A 20,164-nucleotide genomic window follows, 5' to 3' on the forward strand; every position below is an offset into this window, starting at 1 on the left:
ATGGCACTTAGTGTTCAATGATCTGCATCTGTGGCCTGCACATGGCCTTTCACAGTGCGTCACATGCATTTGACAGTCAGGCAGGCCATGGGGAAGATCTTGTTAACTTCCCTGTTCTAGTAATGGGATCAGATGGTCAGAGTCTGAAGGTACCTTAGGCATGATCCAGTTCAACTTCCTTATTTACAGATAAGGAAACTGAGGCTCAAGGAGGTTAACAGACTTGATCACAGTCATAGAGCCTGTGAGTAAGGACTGGAAACTTGGTTCCTTAACTCCCAAAGCTTTATGCTCTTTCCCCACTAGCATGCTCTATGAATTTGATAAAGAAGAACTGAAGTTTATATTGCTGTACCATTAGAATGTACACTTCTATTACAGAATTATATACATATTCTTTGTATGTTTATATAAAATAAAAATAAAATATAGGAAATATATATTATATATAAAACATATTTTATAAAATGTTTCATATAAATATAAAAATATATTTATTACATATATAATATTTTATGTATTTAATTTGAATATGTATATAAAATATATAATATAAAATATATGAGAGAGATATATAATTTTTTTGAGAGACAAGGTCTCATTCTATTGCTCAGGTTGGAGTGCAGTGGCACAATCATAGCTCACTGTAATCTCAAACTCCTGGGCTCAAGCAATTCTTCCCTCTCAGCTTCCTGAGTAGTTGGGATTACAGGGGTGCACACCATGCCTAGCTAATTTTTAAAAAAGCTTTTGTAGAGATGAGGTCTCATTTTGTTGCCCAGGCTGGGCTCAAACTCCTGGCCTCAAGCAATCCTCCCACTCCCAAATTGCTGGGATTACAGGTGAGAGCCTGTAAGATGGCACCTGACCATATTACAAAATTATATTTATAATTATTTTGTTCCCTATTTTATTTTTATGTTACTATAATGGAAAAAAGAAAAGCTTGACAGTACAATTTTTAGTAAAGTACATACTTTAAAGTTATCTGGCCCATTACAGGAGAGGTGCTTAACTGACTCATGTTCACACAATGGTTAACGTCCCTTTTTTTTTTTTTTTTTTTTTTTGAGACAGAGTCTCACTGTCACCCAGGCTGGAGTGCAGTGGTGTGATCTTGGCTTACTGTAACCTCTGTCTCCCGGGTTCAAGCGATTCTCCTGCCTCAGCCTCCTGAGTAGCTGAGATTACAGATCACTTGTTTTCTTAATGGTCACTTTGTCTCTGATCAGTTGACTCACTTATTACTAAGGTGTCCCAACAGTCAAATCGATTGATCTTACCTGTTCAGAGACAAGGAGCAGACCAGTCTTTGTCCCAAAATAACCAGGCCAACACTGGTACTAGCAACCTATAGACAATAAAAGCATTTATTTTTAAGACGAGTGAGTGTCAATTTTCGCCATCAGTATAATTTCCAATAGTTGAAACATTATAAGCCCAACTTTCCCCCTTAGTCTCAAGACATTGGAAGTCTAAAAGACATTGGAAATACAGACCTCTGAAAGTCCTGTCTTGTAGTTAGGGAAGCTACCTGCAAAGACTTTTTGTTTGATGATCTCCTTTGAATTTTTTTTTCTCCTAATCGCTCTTCTTTATGTACGTGTGTGTATGTGCCTAAGTGCGTATGACATTTTTGTTAGGTTTATTATGTCCTTCTATCAGATTGCATTTGGCCTTCATTTGCTCAAGTAAAAATGAATTCTACCTTGATTGACTTATTTAGATTAAAAAAAAAAGAGAATTCCAGCTCTCCATGTAACTGAGGTAGGTGGTGGGAAGAGCGTGCATGAAGTAGAGACTGGAGAGATTTTACAATGTATGAGAGTGTGAGTGCTTACCTCCCATCCTGCCACACATACCCTTCCCTCAACTCTGACCTCACTGAGACAGGGTCTTACCCTGTTGCCCAGACTGGAGTGCAGTGGTGCAATCATAGCTCACTGTAGCCTCAAACTCCTGGGTTCAGAGCAACACTTCCACCTCAGCCTCCTGAGTAGCTAGGATGACAGGTGCACAACACCACCACACCTGGCTAATTCAAACAATTTTTTTTTTTTTTTTGGAGAGATGAGGTCTTGCTATGTTACCCAGGCTGGTCTCTAACTCCTGGCCTCAAGCAATCTTCCTGCTTCAGTGTCCCAAGACACTGGGATTATAGGCATGAGCCATCGCGTCCAGCCTCCATCCTCACTCTTAATCAATGTAGCATCCCCACCCTCTTCAAACGTTTAAAAGCTGCTGGCCAACAGTCCACAGCAGGAGCAGGATTGGCATCTACAGGCTGCTCCACTGTCTCCCCAGACTTACGAAGTCCATGGAAACGATGGTTTCAACTGTGGAGTTCTTGGGTTGGGTGAGCATCATGATGGAGGCAGGGATGTCCAGGGTGAAATTGCCTGGTTGTAGATTGATCATGGGAGGCTCTGTGGCCATGATCCTCACCATGAAGGGCTGGGACAAGATGTAGATCTCTGCAATCTGCCCACATTCCAAGAAAGAAATAAAGATTGTGAGGCGTGAGTTGGTGAAGGGAGATCACAAGGTTAGGATGGCCTGTGGTGACTAAATCTTACATTGTGCAGTTAGAATAGAAAAAAAGCTCTTTAATAATCATAATTACACACAAAAATCAAACGATGATAACAGTTGGCAGTTACTGAACATAATACTTGATACTACCCACTATGCCAGGGGCTTTATATATTATCACATTTAATCTTCAGAAAATCCCTGTGAGGCAGATTCTATCAGCATCCCTGTTTCGTAGTGGAGAATGTGAGTCTTACAGAGGTTAAATGATGTTCTCAAGGTTCTAGGGGAATAAGTGGTATAATTGGGATTCAAATCTAGGTCTGGGCTGGGCACAGTGGCTCATGCCTGTAATCCTAGCACGTTGGGAGGCTGAGATCGGTGGATCACTTGAAGCCAGGAGTTTGAAACCAGCCAGGGCAACATGAAGAAATACTGCCTCTACAAAAAATAGAAAAATTAGCTGGGCATAGTGGCTTGTGCCTGTAGTCCCAGCTACTCGGGAGGCGGAGGTGGGAGGATCACTTGAGCAGGGGAGGCGGATATTGCAGTGAGCCAAGATCGTGCCACTGCACTCCAGCCTGGATGACAGAGCGAGACCCTGTCTCAAAAAACAAACAAACAAAAACAAATCTAGGTCTATCTGACTCAAGATCCTTGCTCTAAAACCAGGATGCTACATGAACATCTCTTTGTCCTCAAGGGCAATCCCTAGCCCGTAGGTTCATTATGTTCAATACTTAGTGTGCTACGAAGGCACAATATTAACAGTTGCTTTTTACTACAGTTACAAGTGTGGGCACTAATCCTTCAATTAAGAATTGAATCCTTCATTTCCACTAATAAATCCTTTATTTAAACTAATTATTTCAAGTATGATGGAATATTGTGGAAGGCACGGTGATTTATTTTGTGAACTTACAATTATACTCTCACTTGTATGTTAATTGCACTTTAAACTGTACTGTTCAGTAAATATTTGTAGATATTCGATTATGAGAAAAAACTCCCAATAATAGACAGAGGGACTTATCCAAAAAGGAATACGTAGAACCCACAAGTCTTCCAGAAGTAATTGCAATGGAGCCAAATACACCATCAAGACTCAAACCCTGAGCACTTACCCGGGAGAGCACGTTGCCAAGGCCTTGAGAGTTTTGAACAAAATGGTTGGAAATCTGGAAAATAAAGCCCATTATGTCACTGTTAGGATTTTACGTGGATTGTCTTTTCAGGGAAAATGTAGTGTTCCCTATAATTTGACGAATTGTGAAGCTGTTACACCATAAAATATTCAGTGTTTAAAGGTGACCTATCATTTTATAGCCCAATCATAGGGAATCCGAGGCTCAGAGAAGTAAAGTGACTTGCCCAAGGTCACACAGGAAGTTATATTTCTTTTAACTCTGGGAACAATACAGTCTATTGTTAATAACTGTAGAATGTTTACACATGAATTGTACGTATATAGTACAACAAAGTTTTATTTATATATATATATAACTATATGTACATATTCTTTATTTTTATATATTACAACCTATCTATGTGTACATATTCTTTATTTATATATATTACAATCTATGTGTACATATTCTTCATTTATATATTACACTCTATATGTACATAGTCTTTATATATATATTACTCTATGTGTACATATTCTTCATTTATATATATTACAATCTATGTGTACATATTCTTCATTTATATATTACACTCTATATGTACATAGTCTTTATATATATATTACTCTATGTGTACATATTCTTCATTTATATATATTACAATCTATGTGTACGTATTCTTCATTTATATATATTACAATCTATATGTACATAGTCTTTATTTATATATATATTACAATCTATATGTACATATTCTTCACTTATATATATTACAATCTACCTATGTATACATATTCTACAGTCATTAACGATAAGCCTTGTGTTACTGTCCTCACTTTTAGGGATTACTGAGATACTGGATGCTTAAGGAATTTACCTTCAGAGATAAATGATTTTCAAGTCTGCAGCTAGAAGTGTCTAATTCTCAGCATCGTAAGGTAGCCACTGCTGCCATACTTACCATTCTGAACATAAGCTTTATACCTACTTATATAATTAAAACATATAGAATGAGGAGATTCAAAAAGAGATGCTCAATAAAAGTTTTTGGTTGACTGGCTAGAGACAGTGCTGTCATTATAAAAGGGAGGTGCATGACAGAGGATCAATGAATATCTGTATTATTACTGATCATTGTAGATAAACCAGCTGTAATTACAACCAGGATAACTTTATGTCAGCATAATACAGGGAATAATGATGATGACAATGATGATAAGCAACAGTTATATCGCACTTATTCTGTGTTGGGGATTGGTCTGAATGCTTGACATGTATTTAAATCTTTTAATGCCCATATAAACTCTATGAGTATGGAACTATTATTATCTGCCTTTTCCAGATGAAGAAATTCTGGCCCATAGAAGTTATATAAATTTAAATTACCTCTAAGGTCACGGGCAATACATGATGGAAAGGGATCTTGCTATTATTGGAGATTAATCTAGAACAGTGGTGAGTGGTGAGGTGTCATGAAAAAACAAATTTAGCAGAACTGGAAACTTGCCAACTCCCCAACTAATACAGGTTAAACATTCCTAATCTGAATATCCGAAATTCAAAGTGCCCCAAAATCCAACTATTAAATGCTGACATGACACACAACGGAAATGCTTATTGGAGCATTTTAGATTTTGGATTTTCAGATTAGGGCTGCTCAACCAGTAAGTATATATAATGCAAATATCCCAAAATCTGACAAAATCCAAAATCCAGAACACTTCTGGTCCCAAGCATTTTGGATAAGGGATGCTCAACCCGTAACAATGTTCACTCCACAATTCCCTCATTCCTTCACTGTCTTGCTGGGAGTGATAGCCTAAAAAGGTCCCAGAATTGAAATTGTGGCATAAAAGTTCTACAATAGAATACTTATAAAAAGGCTGAATGATGGTGACCATTGACATCCTCAGTTAACTCTCCTCACCTCTTCGGTGGAGAGAGTGACATTGAAAGCCCCAGCTGTGAAATGAGCAAAGGACGCAGATTTAAAGAAATACTCGGCGATTCCAATGTAGAGCATGGAGTTGCTGCGTTCTGGGAGCACAAAAGGAACTGGTGAGAAGGGGGGGTCGGTGAGGTTTTCCAGTGGGTAGAATACACCCTGTGGGAAAAGAGAGAGAAAGACCAGTGTATCAGGTGAAAACTCAAATTCTAAGAAGACTACGAAGATGGACCCTCTGAAGTCAGAATAAGAATTCCAGAAGCTTGGGCCAGGTGTGGTGGCTCACGCCTATAATCCCAACACTTTGGGAGGCTGAGGCGGGTGAATCACTGGAGCACTGGAGTTTGAATTGATTGAATGATTGTTTTTCCATGATCAACCCAGGCAACATGGCAGGCCCCGTCTCTATAAAAAATACAAAAATTAGCCAGGTGTGGTGGCGTGTACCTGTAGTTCCAGCTACTTGGGAGGCTGAGTGAGGTGAATCCCTTGAACCAGGGAGGTTGAAGCTGCAGTGAATTGTGACTGTGCCACTGCACTTCAGCCTCCAGCCTGGGTGACAGAGGGGGACCTTGTCCAAAAGAAGAAGAGGAAGAGGAAGAGGAAGAAGAAGAAGAAAGAAGAGGAAGAGGAGGAGGAAGAGGAGGAGGAGGAGGAGGGAAAAGAAGGAGAAGGAGAAGGAGAAGAAGAAGAAGAAGAAGAAGAAAAAGAAGAAGAATCCTAGAAACTCAGTAATGATGAAAAACTGTTAAGGCTTTCTGACTCCTTGACCAGTGACTATTTTTCAAAGCTCTTAGGATTCTTGAGCATATTTAGGTGTGTCTGTTTCACCCCAGGGTGTAACCCAATGAGAACCCTTGTTTGAACTTTTCTAAGACAAAGAAGGAGGTGTATTTAGCTGGAAGGACAACTCTGAGTAAAAGCACTTCCTGAGGTGCCATGTAGTGGTGTCAAACACTTGACCTTCAAAATCTGTGTCTGCTGAGTACCTGGGGAATCACAGAAAGAAGACCCAAGACTCCAAATGGTTTAAGGCATTTTTGTAGCATTTCTAGCACTGCTCTCATTAGCTATAGGGCGTTATTACAAAATATTGTCTTGTCCAACATTGAACTGAGTTGAAAGACTCTGGTGAGTGAAATATGAGCCTATACGCATTTTAAAAGACAATGATATTAGCTTTGGGGCAAAATGAAACATAAGCACAATGACTGTTTTTCCATGATCAGTGAACACTAATGCCACGTGCTTATGGCCCTGACAGAGGTCAGCAGCCCTCAGTTAAATCCACTAACCTGAACACTTAGGAATGGAAGTGCCAACGTGTACCAGCTACTGATGTGTTTAGTTCCAATAAATGCAGACTGCTCTACTTGCTGCCTGCTAGCCTCAAACCTACTCCTAGGGGCAAAGACATATGATCCTTCTCCTGAAGAGGGCAGACATATGTTGTACAATACAATCATTTGCTTATCAATAAAACGTTCAAGAGTCTTTTGAAAAGGTGTAAACATGAGGCAGTTGCTTGAAAGAAAATTAAATTATTCCAAGAGCATGTATATAGATTTCCTTCTGTACAGAATCATTGTTTTTTGTTTTTGTTTTCGTTTTGTTTTGTTTTTTTGAGACAGAGTCTTGCTCTGTCGCCCAGGCTGGAATGCAGTGGTACGATCTCGGCTCACTGCAACCTCTGCCTTCCAGGTTCAAGCAATTCTCCAGCCTCAGCTTCCCAAACAGCTGGGAATGCAGCCGTGTGCCACCACACTGGCTAATTTTTTGTGTTTTTAGTAGAGACGGGGTTTCACCATGTTGGCCAGCCTGGTCTCAAACTCCTGGCCTCAAGCGATCCACCTGCCTGGGCCTCCCAAAGTGCTGGGATTACAGGTGTGAGGCACCGTGCCCAGTCCATAATCATTGTTTTCTAAATATTGGCTGTTGACAGCCAGGCTGAGGATTCTGATGATGATAAAGTTACCTTCAAGTTCAGGTCAAGGTAGTTCTCAGTAATTTCTGGAGAACTGATTAGGGAGTAATCCAGCAGAGTGTAGTTGTCAATCTTGGTTAAAACTAAATAACCAACAAAGAAAAAAGAAAATCCATATTCATTAAAGGCATAGTATAATATATGAATGATGTCTATCTAGAACAATATAATTTTAAATTCTCTGTTTAAAAGATCAACCTTCCTGCTTTTCAGAAGTAATACATGTTATCTTTTGAAAACCCAGGAAAAGTAGATAAATCAAAAGAAGAAAGTGAACATTTTTTCCAAGCGTATTACTCTGAGAGAAGCATCACTAAAATTTTGGTGTGCAGTGGTCCCCCTTATCTGCAGGGCATATGTTCCAAGACCCCAGTGGATGCCTGAAAGTGTGGACAGTACCAACCTCTACATACACTGTAATAAAAGGAATGTGAATGTGAATGTGAATGTGGTCTCTCTCTCTCTCTCTCTCAAATTCACATTGAGATATTAAATATTTTTAAACCACGGTTGACCACGGATAACTGAAACTGCAGAAGGCAAAACTGCAGATAAGGGAGGACTACTGTATATCTTTTTAGGTATACACACATACACACACACAAAATGCATGTATAGTTTTTTTTTGTTTTTTGTTTTTTTTGAGACAAAGTCTCACTCTATCACCCTGGCTGGAGTGCAGTGGTGCAATCTCGGCTCACTGCAACCTCTGCCTCCTGGGTTCAAGCAATTTTCATGCCTCAGCCTTCCTAGTAGCTGAGATTACAGGCATCCACCACCACACATGGCTAATTTTTGTATTTTCAGTAGAGACAGGGTTTCACCATGTTGGCCAGGCTGGCTTCGAACTCCTGACCTCAAGTGATCCACCCACCTTGGCCTCCCAAAGTACGGGGATTACAGGCGTGAGCCACCACACCCAGCCCTATATAGTTATTTTTTAAAAAGGAAATTAGTACAAACACAAAACTCATATCAATATTTAGAGATATGTATTGGGTTGGTATAATGAAAGACTCTTCAGTTTGATGTTATAAATTGCAGTTAGAACTTTTTTTTTTTTTACAAGGAGTATGCTTTACTGTTGTCATTAGAAATATTTTTAGAAACAGATTGTGTGAGAGAAAATAAAGTCCACTAAATTGGAGAGGCCAAGGAGATTCTTAGGCACAGTGCTGCTAATCCAAATAATTTTATGTATTATCATTTTCAGAATAAAGCAGAAGTCAAGGGGACCAGGGTGCAGTGGTGGGTGAAGTTCCAGAAAGCACAGATTGGGCTGGGTGTGGTGGGTCACGCCTGTAATCCCAGCACTTTGGGAGGCCGAGGTGGGTGGATCACCTGAGGTCAGGAGTTTGAGACCAGCCTGACCAACATGGAGAAACCCCATCTCTACTAAAAATACAAAATTAGCAAGGTGTGGTGGCACGCGCCTGTAATCCCAGCTACTTGGGAGGCTGAGGCAGGAGAATCTCTTGAACCCAGGAGGCGCAGGTTGCGGTGAGCCAAGATTGTGCCATTGCACTCCAGCCTGGGCAACAAGAATGAAACTCCGTCTAAAAAAAAAAAAATAAATGAAAGCATAGATTTTAGTCTCTGAAGCTAGTTGTATGTGCAGTGACTCAGGGCTCAGGTTTCCCACTCGGCTTTGGAGAGCTGCTTTCCTGACCACCATTATGTGTTCTACAATATGAAGACCTACTCCCTGTTCTAGAGAAAGTTACCTGAGCATCATGTCTTCTCTCTTCTTGCATGTCATAGATGGAGATGAAAAGCAAGAAGAGATGAAGTATCTTGCTAAGATAAAGGAATAATATTATCCTAAGCCACCATAGTTTTTATTTTTTATTTTTCACTTTTTTTTTGAGACAGAGTCTTGCTCTGTCACCCAGGCTGGAGTGCAGTGGCACAATCTCGGCTCATTGCAACCTCTGTCTCTCGGGTTCAAGTGATTCTCCTGACTCAGCCACCCAAGTAGCTGGGATTACAGGCCTGCACCACCACCTCTGGCTAATTTTTGTATTTTTAGTAGAGACAGCGTTTCACCCTGTTGGCCAGGCTGGTCTTGAACTCCTGACCTCAAGCGAGTTGCTCGCCTCAGCTTCCCAAAGTGCTGGGATTACAGGTGTGGGCCACTGTGCCTGGCCATTGCCACAATTTTTAAAATACTTTCAAGTTGTTACTCTGAGGGACAGCAATCATTTCACAGATGTGGTGAGTGAGGCTCAGAGGTAAAGGAACTTGCTCAAGGAAAGCTAGAACATGGTGATCCTTGGCTACTTCTTTCCTCACTACATCTTGTTTTCCTTCCCTACATCTCCAATCCATTCATTTTCTTTCATCCATCTGTATCCATTTATCAGTCTAATATATATATTTTTTGAGACAAGATCTCACTTTGTCACCTAGACTGGATCTTGGCTCACTGCATGATCTTGGCTCACTGCAGCCTCAACCTCCTGGGCTCAAGTAATCCTCCTACCTCAGCCTCCCCGTAGCTGGGACTACAGGCGCACGCCACCATGCCTGGCTAATTAAAAAAAAATTTTTTTTTTATATAGAAACAAGGTCTCACTATGTTGCCTAGGCAGGTCTTGAACTCCTGACCTCAAGCAATCCTCCCACCTTGGCCTCCCAAAGTGCTAGGATTACAGGAGTGAGCCACTGCGCCTGATATTTCTTAATCTAATGGGCTAGGTGCTGCGCCTGATGCTGGGGGCGCAGCAGTGAGTCAAAGTTCCTGCACCCAAGGAACTCATAGTCTTGGGGAGTAGACAGATATATCAATAGGAAATTATAATACAACACAGCAAAGGCTGATCTAAACTGAGCTCCTGATGATCCTGCTACAAACTTGTTCTTAGGTTCTTTCCCATCTCAATAAATGCTAAATCCCTTCTTCCAATTTTCCAATTGCTTAGGGTTTTACCCACCAAAGTCACCCTTCACTCTTCTCCTGACCTACATTTGATCTGTTGCACAAAAACCACTGTCTTGACCTTCAAGGTACATCCAGAATCCCAACATGCCTTACCATCTTCATCACCCCACCCTAGGCCAGCCACCATCGTTACTTGTATGGGTCACTGCACTCATCTCTTAAGTAGTCTCTTTGCTTTTGCCCTTGACCCCCCTCCTTCCTCTCTATTTTTTTTAGCACAGAAGCCAGACCGATCTCCTTAAACTGTAAGTTAGGTCATGCCGGCCTTACTCTTCAAAGGCATCCCATCTTAGATTAAGAGGTGGACTTTGCAGTCCCTACACATCCCTGAAGATCAAACCATCCCCTCTTCCCCATCTCTAGCCTCATTGCCTGCTCTCCCCCAACCCCCTGCTTCTAGTGTGTCCTTCTCACAGCCTCCCCAGCACACTTGAGATATTCAGCCTCAGGGTTTTTGTGCCTGCAGTTTCCTCGATCTGGAATCTTCATCTAGATTGAGCAGCAGCTCACTTTCTACTCCCTTTGGGTTTTTCTAGTAATACCACCTGCTCAGTGGTGGCTTTCCTGGTCACTATCTAGAATGGAAATTCCTCTCCACCTCCTCCACTGCTTTATTTTTCTTCTTACCACTTATCACTGCCATAACTTAGATTTTACTTGTTTATCTTGCTTGCTGTCTGTCTCCTCCCACTAGTCCCATGACGGCAGGTATGTCTGTTGCCTGGGAATACTGCTGCATCCCCAGCACCAAGAACAGTGCTCAGTCTATTTTAGGTGCTCAGCGCGCCATTGGTGAATGAATGGATGGAGTGCAAAGTGAGAGAGAGATGTCCAAAGTGTCATGTGAGCACAGAGGAGGCATAACTTTATGGAGTGGGGGCTGTCAGGTAAGGTTTCCTGGAAAAGGCTATGTCTGAGCTGGGTCTTAAATATAAAGAGGAGGGAACACAACATATAAAGAGAGGTAGAGAATGGAAAGGATTAAATCCTCCAGGGTTTAGCACAGTGCTGGCTAAACTCTGCAGGTTTAGAAATGGGCACTCAATATGTATCTGTTAAAGCAGCGGTCCTCAACCTTTTTAGCACCAGGGACCAGTTTAATGGAAGATGATTTTTCTATGGCCTGGGGTTGGGGGGGATGGTTTCGGGATGAAACTGTTTCACCTCAGATCATCAGGCATTAGATTCCCATAAGGCACATGCAACCTAGATCCCTCGCATGCACGGTTCACAATAGGGTTCGCACTCCTATGAGAATCTAATGCTGCCACTGATCTGACAGGAGGCAGAGCTCAGGCAGTAATGCTCAGTCGCCTGCCCACTGTTCACCTCCTGCTGTGCAGTCCAGTTTCTAACCGGTCTGTGGCCCAGGGATTGGGGACTCCTGTGTTAAAGGAATGAAAGGATGGAGGAGAGAGGAAGCTCTTCCAGGCAGAGAAAACAGCAAAAGCAAAGGCAAGGGGTGAGGAGGGCAGTGGAAACAGTTTGATTGCTGGGGCAGAGAAAGGTAAAGAGAAAGATGAAGCAGAGAGAGGTAAGTAGGAGATGGGGTGTGGTGAGTCTTGTAGTCCATGCTAAGGTGCGAGGACTTGATGCTCAGGGCAGCCACTGCAGGCTGAGAACCCCAGAATAACCTGGTCAAGATCAGTGTTAATCCCTCTGAAGAGAAGGGATGTAATGCCACTGCTTGGGTTCGTGCTCGTGAGGGTTTAGTTCCTGAACCTACATCTCATCCCCCTGGAGCCACCCCTCTTGCGGCAGTGAAGTTAGTTATTAGTCAAAGAGTACATATACCCTACGCACAAGGCACATCCTCCCAAGCACCTTCCCGGGGCTCTAATTTGCAGAATATGAAGCAGGATGGATAGCTCAAGCTATACCGCTTTGAAAAGCAAACCCAGGCAGTAGCAGCTTTTGAAGGTAGGAAGACAACCATCTGGAAAAGACAGTTCTAAGACTCACCCTCCAGTGTGCTGAGGTTGGCATTTAGCGCTTTGACTTCACTTGCAATAATGGGACAGAGCTGGCCACAAAGGAATAAAAAGAAAAAAGCAAGTTACCATGTTGTACTGGAAAGCCTTATTGATGGGCCTAGACCCTGCAAACAAAGGCCTTCTGGTTAGCAGTCATTATCCCTTTGGTCATCGAGACATTCTCTTAAATTTGTTGATGTCTATGGGCCTCGCTTTACGTAGATACGGGTGGTATGTCACTGAATGCCAGCTGAACTTTGTAGCAACTAGCACTACATCCAATCAGCCCTGTAAAGAGTGAGTGAGCCCTTGTCGTTTCTTTCTGTGACATGATAGGGCATGCATCCCAGTCCATGCTGTTATACCCGAGGAACCTGCTGCTGGAGCTGCTGTATCTTTCCTGACTGCTGGGGGTGCCGCCAGCTTGCCATCTCCTCTAGGAGCGGTTGCATGCCCTACCTGGAATGGTTAGAGCTGGAGCTTTTTTTTTTTTTTTTTTTTTGAGACGAAGTCTCGCTCTGTCACCCAGGCTGGAGTGCAGTGGCGCGATCTCGGCTCACTGCAAGCTCCGCCTCCCTGGTTCATGCCATTCTCCTGCCTCAGCCTCCTGCGTAGCTGGGACTACAGGCGCTCGCCACTATGCCCAGCTAATTTTTTGTATTTTTAGTAGAGACGGGGTTTCATCGTGTTAGCCAGGATGGTCTCGATCTCCTGACCTCGTGATTCACCCGCCTCGGCCTCCCAAAGTGCTGGGATTACAGGCATGAGCCACCACGCCCAGCCCCAGAGCTAGAGCTTTTACTTTCCCCCTGGGCTAGTTGGAGAGCACATTATATCAGAGATCTACTTAGAGATCTATTTCGTTGCTACCTTTTTGGAATTTGAAAATTAGTCTTGAGTCACATTAATATTTTTAGGAAGGGGCAGAGGTATCAGCATTGATGTGCCTCTTGTGTGCTCATTGATGTGCTTGGCATAGTGGTTACAGCACAGGCTTGGCTGCCTGGGGCCGAGGGTTGAATCCCTTGGCAAGTTACTTGTATTCTTTGATCTCAGTTTCCACATCTGCAACATTTGCATGGGGATGATAATTGTATCCACCTCATCACATTGTGAGTAGAAATGGAAGTAATCCATGTAAACTTGCCCAGCTTATAGTAAGCATTGAGTAAGTGTTAGCCGTTGTTAGTTTAACTCCATTTCACCTTCACTACAGCCTTGAGAGGGAGGCATGACGGTCCCCTAATTACAGATGGGAAAACCAAAGCTTAGAGAGGTTAAGTGAGTTGCCAGGTGTTGCATAGCCGGGATTTGAACTCAGTTTACACAGCTAGATAGCTGTGGTCTCAGCATTCTTTTCTATCTTCCAGTGGCACAGAGAGAATCACAGAAACATCTATTATCTTTAAGCCATAAATCAATTTCAGGCAAACTTAATTATTGGCTTCTGTGACATAACTCATTCTTCACTGGCCTCCTGTCAGAGGCAAAAGGACCGTGCCTCATTTCAAACAGGGGAATGATCAAGTTTGGGGTCCTTGAGGATGACAGTGCACTTTGCCAGGGACTCTAATATGCACACTCATTGGCACTCAGCATCTGTCAGGTAAGGATGGAGAAGGACTATAAGGCTTCTGAGTCCTGGACAGCTGCGCCACCTCCTGGGATGAGGGGCTTGATGCTTCTGAGTGTTGATTTCCTTACGACTTTCATTAAGCACCTATAATGTCTGTCAAGCACCGAGCTGAGCACTAGAGAGATGGACGTGACCAGACCCTGTCTTTGTCCCTTCTTTTCCAGAAGAGTCTTCCTTCTTTTCTATTCCTCCTCATCCCTGTCCTTATCTCCCCCAAAATACAGGTAAACGGTTCAGGGAAGGTGTGGTCATTATTGGAAAGAGAGTGCATAGACAATTCCATCTTTCCCTTCTTCAGACACTGACTTCTGAGACTGGAAGCCTTATAGCTTTGGAAAGGATCTTAATATATTCTATTTTCTTAACTTATTCCTATTGTATGTCCTGGAAATGCCTCTTCTTATCCTTCATTCCTTACATATACAAATCCTACCTATATGTTAAGATCCAGTTCAAGTTCTGCATCCTGTAAAAATTATCTCCCAGGACACTTCCAGGCCCTATTTCTTCAAAATTTTCCATTTCTCTGAACCTCTCCTGTTCAATCTAATGATCGTGTAACTGTATACTAAATTCAAGTCCTCAGTTAGTTATTGTTTCACAAGCCCGAGTTTGAGCTTTTGAATACACAAGTGTATCCCTCTGTCCTATTCCCAACAGATCCTAGTCCATGGCAGCTGAGCATGCAATAGGTACATGATAAGTAAATTCTTGTTGGTTGTTTGCCCACCCTATGGTAAGAAATTTGAGAGATGTGCTGTTGCTTTCTTTATCTCTGCATCCCAAGCACCTACCACAATATTTGGCACATAGTAGGGATTTGAGAAACTGTTATTAAGTTGCAAAGGATATTTAATGTGTGTGAAAGTGCCTTGTATAGTGCCTAGCACACAGTAGATGCTCAATAAAGGTTTCTTGATTAAGAATTAATTAAAGGATTGGCCAGGTGCGGTGGCTCATGCCTGTAATCCCAACACTTTCGGAGGCCAAGGTGCGCGGATCACGAGTTCAGGAGATCAAGACCATCCTGGCCAACACAGTGAAACCCCGTCTCTACTAAAAATACAAAAAATTAGCCGGGCATGGTGGCGGCCACCTGTAGTCCCAGCTACTTGGGAGGCTGAGGCAGGAGAATCCCTTGAACCCAGGAGGCAGAGCTTGCAGTGAGCGGAGATCATGCCACTGCACTCCAGCCTGGGCGACAGAGCGAGACTCTGTCTCAAAAAAACAAACAAACAAACAAAAAAGAATTAATTAAAGGATGATAGAACTTCTACTAATGGCATTTTACTGTGGTTGCCTAACCTCTAAAGACTCACCATTTCATTTAAGTTCTTTAAAATGGGTTTCTCCATGGGCTCAGCAAAGGAGTTATACAGAACACTGAGGAAAAAAATGAAAAAAAAAAAAAAAAGAGGTTACTCAGAGACCATAATCAGCCATTTGTAAACCTTCCCTAGGCGATGCCTGAGTATCCAGCCCCTAACTAGCCACTGCCCAACCCAGGGCTCTCACTCACCTGAGTTCTCCGGAAAATGAGACGTGGGCATGGCTCAGTTGGGCGTAGCAATCTTGGAGCTTCAGGGTAGGATGACCAAAGTCATTTCGGGTTAGGATAATGATACCGGTAAAGTAGACTCCGGAGAGAAACAGATCAGCCCCTCCTGTGTCTTGGCTGTTTAGAGAAGAAGTGCAAGGTTATCCAAGCCTGAGTCAGGCACAGAGATGGATCTTGTTTCTCTGATTACCCAGAGACTCTAAGCTCCTGGACTGCAGTGACTTTGTCATGTTCACCTCTGACTTCCTTGCACCTACAACAGGTAGGAGCAGAGTGGGTGCTGATTGAATATTCCCAGAACAGACGAAGTACTGAATATGTGAAAGCTAACAGCTATTGGGATATTCTAATTATTTCACCCTGAGTGCTCTGGCCCTGGCAGTGAGTGAGCTTGTATTGAGCACCCTTCATATACAATGTTTGTTTGGGGAGAGAAAAGAAAGGGTAAGATTGGCAACACTTTATTCAGGAAGGGCATAGATGAGAAAGTGATGCTTAGATGTAGTCTGTGAACTCCTTGAGGGAGTGGATTGTGTGTTACTCATTTCCATGTCCCCAAGACTTAGCATGTGGCCTGACACAGAGTAAGTACTCAGCATATGGTTGATGAGTCATTGAATAAATGAATGAATACATGAATCTATGTTGCTGTGGGGAACATGTCATTTCTCTACAATCTACAAGACTGGAGTTCTTTAGATGGGGATAAATGTTACACAGCAGGCACTCAATAAATGGTTGTTGACTGACTTAGTGGAAGAATGAATGTGTTATCCTGTGGCACCAACCAAGGCAGACCTAAACATTACACCCAGAACAGTGGTTTACACATTGCAACTGGCCTGTAAAAGTACCTTGAATCTGATTTCTTCCTTCTACACGAGGGTGCAAAGGCCTTCCAGTTGGGCTCGGGCTTAAGCTGACTACCATTCTTCAACCTCTGTGTGAGGGAGAAAGACTCCATTTCCCATCACTTACTCCTGCAGATGGGGAAGTGTGTTGAATGGCTGGCTCAAGATCATGCAGTGATTTGTGGGTGATCGAAAATGTTGAGCATGCATCTGTTTCTCTGATAGTCAGGGACTTCTAGTTCTTAAGAGAATCTTAAATGACATTTGATCATATGCTCTGCCTTTAAGAGAAGAATGTTTTTCATCAAAACCCCCCAGTAGGATTTCCTAATTTAAGCCTCACCTGGAAAAAAATGCTTTTGAGAAAGATTGTTAATAATGAGGGAAAGAAGCCTACTGCCAAAAACATTGGTGAATTTCTACATTTTCCGTTTTTGCTCACATTCTCCCAGAACAGCTGCAGACATTTCAGTGGAATACTCACAAAAGTGGAGACTCGAACCCCCAGTCTGTGCTGATGTTGGCAGTGCCATGGTTGGTTAGCGCTTTGATTCCCACTCCAGGCACAAAAGCCAATGAGGTATTTGGAAATGAAAAGGCACTGATTTTTATACTGTAAAACCAGAAACAAGAAGTTAGGGCAACTCTTCCAGCACATCTCTTCAGTCAAGCAAACTTGGAAACACAGTTGCAGAGCTCTTACCATTGAGGCCATTGTGAATTCCTACAGAGAAAAGAACCTCCTGTCTGCAGGGCTGTCTCTGGGGAACTGCCTCCTAATTCTCCTCAAACTCTTACCAGGAAGTCCCTTGAATCCAGTTGATGAGGGAAATGAGCAAGTTTAGAAATATATATGTAATTTTTCTTCTCTCTCGCTCTTTTTTTTTTTTTTTTTTTTTTTTTTGAGACAGGGTCTCATTTGTCTCCCAGGTTGGAGTGCAGTGGTGTGATCATAGCTCACTGCAGCTTCAAACTCCTGGGCTCAGGTAATCCTCCTGCCTCAGCCTTCCAAACAGCTGGGTCTACAGGCATGTGCCATCACACTTGGCTAATATTTTTTATTTTTTTTTGTAGAGGCAGGATCTCACTGTGTTGCCCACACTGGTCTTGAACTCCTGGCCTCTAGCAAGCCTCCTGTCTCAGCCTCCCAAAGTGTTGGGATTACAGGCATGAGACACCTCACCTGGCCTAGAAATATATTTGTAAATAATCAAACAATCTACTTGTTTAGTTTATTTAAAGACAAAAAAAAGGCACAACATTGCCATCATTATTTTTCCTTCAGCAGTTCCAGTGTTTCACGAAAGGGGTGATATTTGTATTTTGCATGGCCCAGCTATTTTTTTTCTTTTTTCTTTTTTCTTTTTTTGAGACAAAGTCTCGCTCTGTCACCCAGGCTGGAGTGCAGTGGCACGATCTCAGCTCACTGCAATCTCCGCCTCCTGGGTTCAAGGGATTCTCCTGCCTCAGCCTACCAAGTAGCTGGGACTACAGGCGCATGCCACCACACCTGGCTAATTTTTTGTATTTTTAGTAGAGACGGGCTTTCACCATGTTAGCCAGGATGGTCTTGATCTCCTGACCTGACCTCGTGATCTGCCCGCCTCGGCCTCCCAAAGTGCTGGGATTATAGGCGTGAGCCACTGTGTCCAGCCCTTGGCACAGCTATTTTTGTAGAGGACTATCATACACATAACAGGACATTTGGTGCATATGCCGGTAGTGTCCCTCCCCACCTGTCATTGGGACAATCAGAAACGTGCCTTCCTCCTATTTCCAAATGTCCTCTATGTGGACAGTATCTTTGCTAGTGGAGAAACTTAGAGAGTTGACTTCCCCTAGGATTCTCTGGGCTGTCAAAAGGGTAACTAGGAGGCAGTGAGTTGCATGTAATCTGTAAAGGTAGATGGCCACATGCATTATAAGAAATTATTATGAACAGCTGGGCGCGGTGGCTCACGCCTGTAATCCCAGCACTTTGGGAGGCCGAGGCAGGCAGATCACAAGGTCAGGAGTTCGAGACCAGCCTGGCCAACATAGTGAAACCCCGTGTCTACTAAAAATATAAAAATTAACCGGGTGTGGTGGCATGTGCCTGTAGTCCCAGCTACTTGGTAGGCTGAGGCAGGAGAATCCCTTGAACCCAGGCGGCGGAGGCTGCAGTGAGCCGAGATCACCCCACTGCACACCAGCCCGGGTGACAGTGTGAGACTTCGTCTCAAAAAAAAAAAAGAAATTATTATGAATATCTATTGAGTGGTTGCTACCTGCCAGGCATTGTGGTAAGTGCATTACACGCATTAGCTCATTTTAACTCTCACAGTAATCCTATGAGGTGGTTGCTGTTTTTGCAATCCCCATTTCAAAGATAAGAAGATAAAAAAGGTGGCTGAAGTCATATATAAGTGGCAGAACCAGACCTGGAACCCTCCTCAGTCTGACTTCAGACTGTACTCTTCACCACGAGGCTATGCCACTTCACATATTGTGCAAAGAGTGCTTGACTTGGAGCCAAGTTTAGTACCAGCTGTAAAAACTTGGGCAAGGCGCTTAACCAGATTCAATCACTCAAAAGAAGTGCTACTCACAGGTAGGGGCGGGGAGACAAAATGACTTCATTTGTGTATAATTACTGCACCCAAGAAAGGGATTGTTGTGAATGAAGATGAAGAAAAATTTAAAACATAAATGTGATAGCTGATAAGAAACAATTATTTGCTAATAATATTTCCTCTTCTATGCATCCTTTCCTACCTAGTCTCTGCCACACATCCTGAGTCCCACTGTGGGAAGAGGATGGCAGAGATTCATTTACTATATCTTGGAAATATTTTCATTTTGATACATGCAGGTCTAACCAATTCTTTATAACTGCTGCAGAGTATTTCAAACTGTGGATGGATGTACCATTTCAAAAAAATCATTCCTATGTTGGTGGACATCTAGGTTCTTTCTAGCACTTCTGTATTATATACAATGTCACAGTGAACATCCTCATACATACTGCTTGTGTACATGTACTTCTCTCTTTTTTTTTTTTTTTGAGATGGAGTTTCACTCTGTCGCCCGGGCTGGAGTGCAGTGGCATGATCTCGGCTCACTACAAGCTCCGCCTCCCGGGTTCACGCCATTCTCTTGCCTCAGCCTCTGGAGTAGCTGGGACTACAGGCGCCCACCACCATGCCCGGCTAATTTTTTGTACTTTTAGTAGAGATGGGGTTTCACCGTGTTAGCCAGGATGGTCTCGATCTCCTGACCTTGTGATCCACCCACCTTGGCTTCCCAAAGTGCTGGGATTACAAGCGTGAGCCATCACGGCCGGCCGTGTACATGTACTTCTCTAAGGAGGATGCTGAGCAGTGGATTGTTGGGTCAAAGAGCATACACACACACACACACACACACACATATATATACACATATATACACACATATATATAAGATTATATACTGTATTTTTACTGTCCCTTTTCTATGACTAGATATGCTTAGATACAAAAGTACTTACCATTGTATTACAATTGCTTACAGTATTCAGTGCAGTCTCATGTTTTACAGGTTTGTAGCCTAGGAGCAACAGGCTATGTCATATAGCCTAGGTATGTAGTTAGCTATAC

The 20,164-nt window shown here is 42.7% G+C and overlaps 1 protein-coding gene across 14 annotated transcripts in view; it reads right to left on the bottom strand.

Annotated features, from left to right (window-relative positions):
• Positions 1-20,164, bottom strand: part of BPIFC (BPI fold containing family C) — a 60,592-nt gene that overhangs the window by 16,107 nt on the left and 24,321 nt on the right. For 10 of the 14 annotated variants that reach the window (XM_009438245.4, XM_063808222.1, XM_024352707.2 and 7 more), the window contains 9 exons: positions 17,032-17,160; positions 15,658-15,813; positions 15,458-15,521; positions 12,492-12,552; positions 7,580-7,671; positions 5,587-5,763; positions 3,657-3,710; positions 2,311-2,481; positions 1,284-1,351 (listed from right to left, as the gene is read on the bottom strand). In XM_009438245.4, the coding sequence (XP_009436520.3) occupies positions 1,284-1,351; positions 2,311-2,481; positions 3,657-3,710; positions 5,587-5,763; positions 7,580-7,671; positions 12,492-12,552; positions 15,458-15,521; positions 15,658-15,813; positions 17,032-17,160 (972 nt within the window). The remainder of the gene's footprint in view (positions 1-1,283; positions 1,352-2,310; positions 2,482-3,656; positions 3,711-5,586; positions 5,764-7,579; positions 7,672-12,491; positions 12,553-15,457; positions 15,522-15,657; positions 15,814-17,031; positions 17,161-20,164) is intronic. The other 4 variants (XM_054675525.1, XM_024352709.2, XM_063808225.1 and 1 more) reach the window with 1 other exon arrangement.

This window comes from Pan troglodytes, chromosome 23 (assembly GCF_028858775.2).
Source record: "Pan troglodytes isolate AG18354 chromosome 23, NHGRI_mPanTro3-v2.0_pri, whole genome shotgun sequence".
NCBI lineage: Eukaryota > Metazoa > Chordata > Mammalia > Primates > Hominidae > Pan > Pan troglodytes.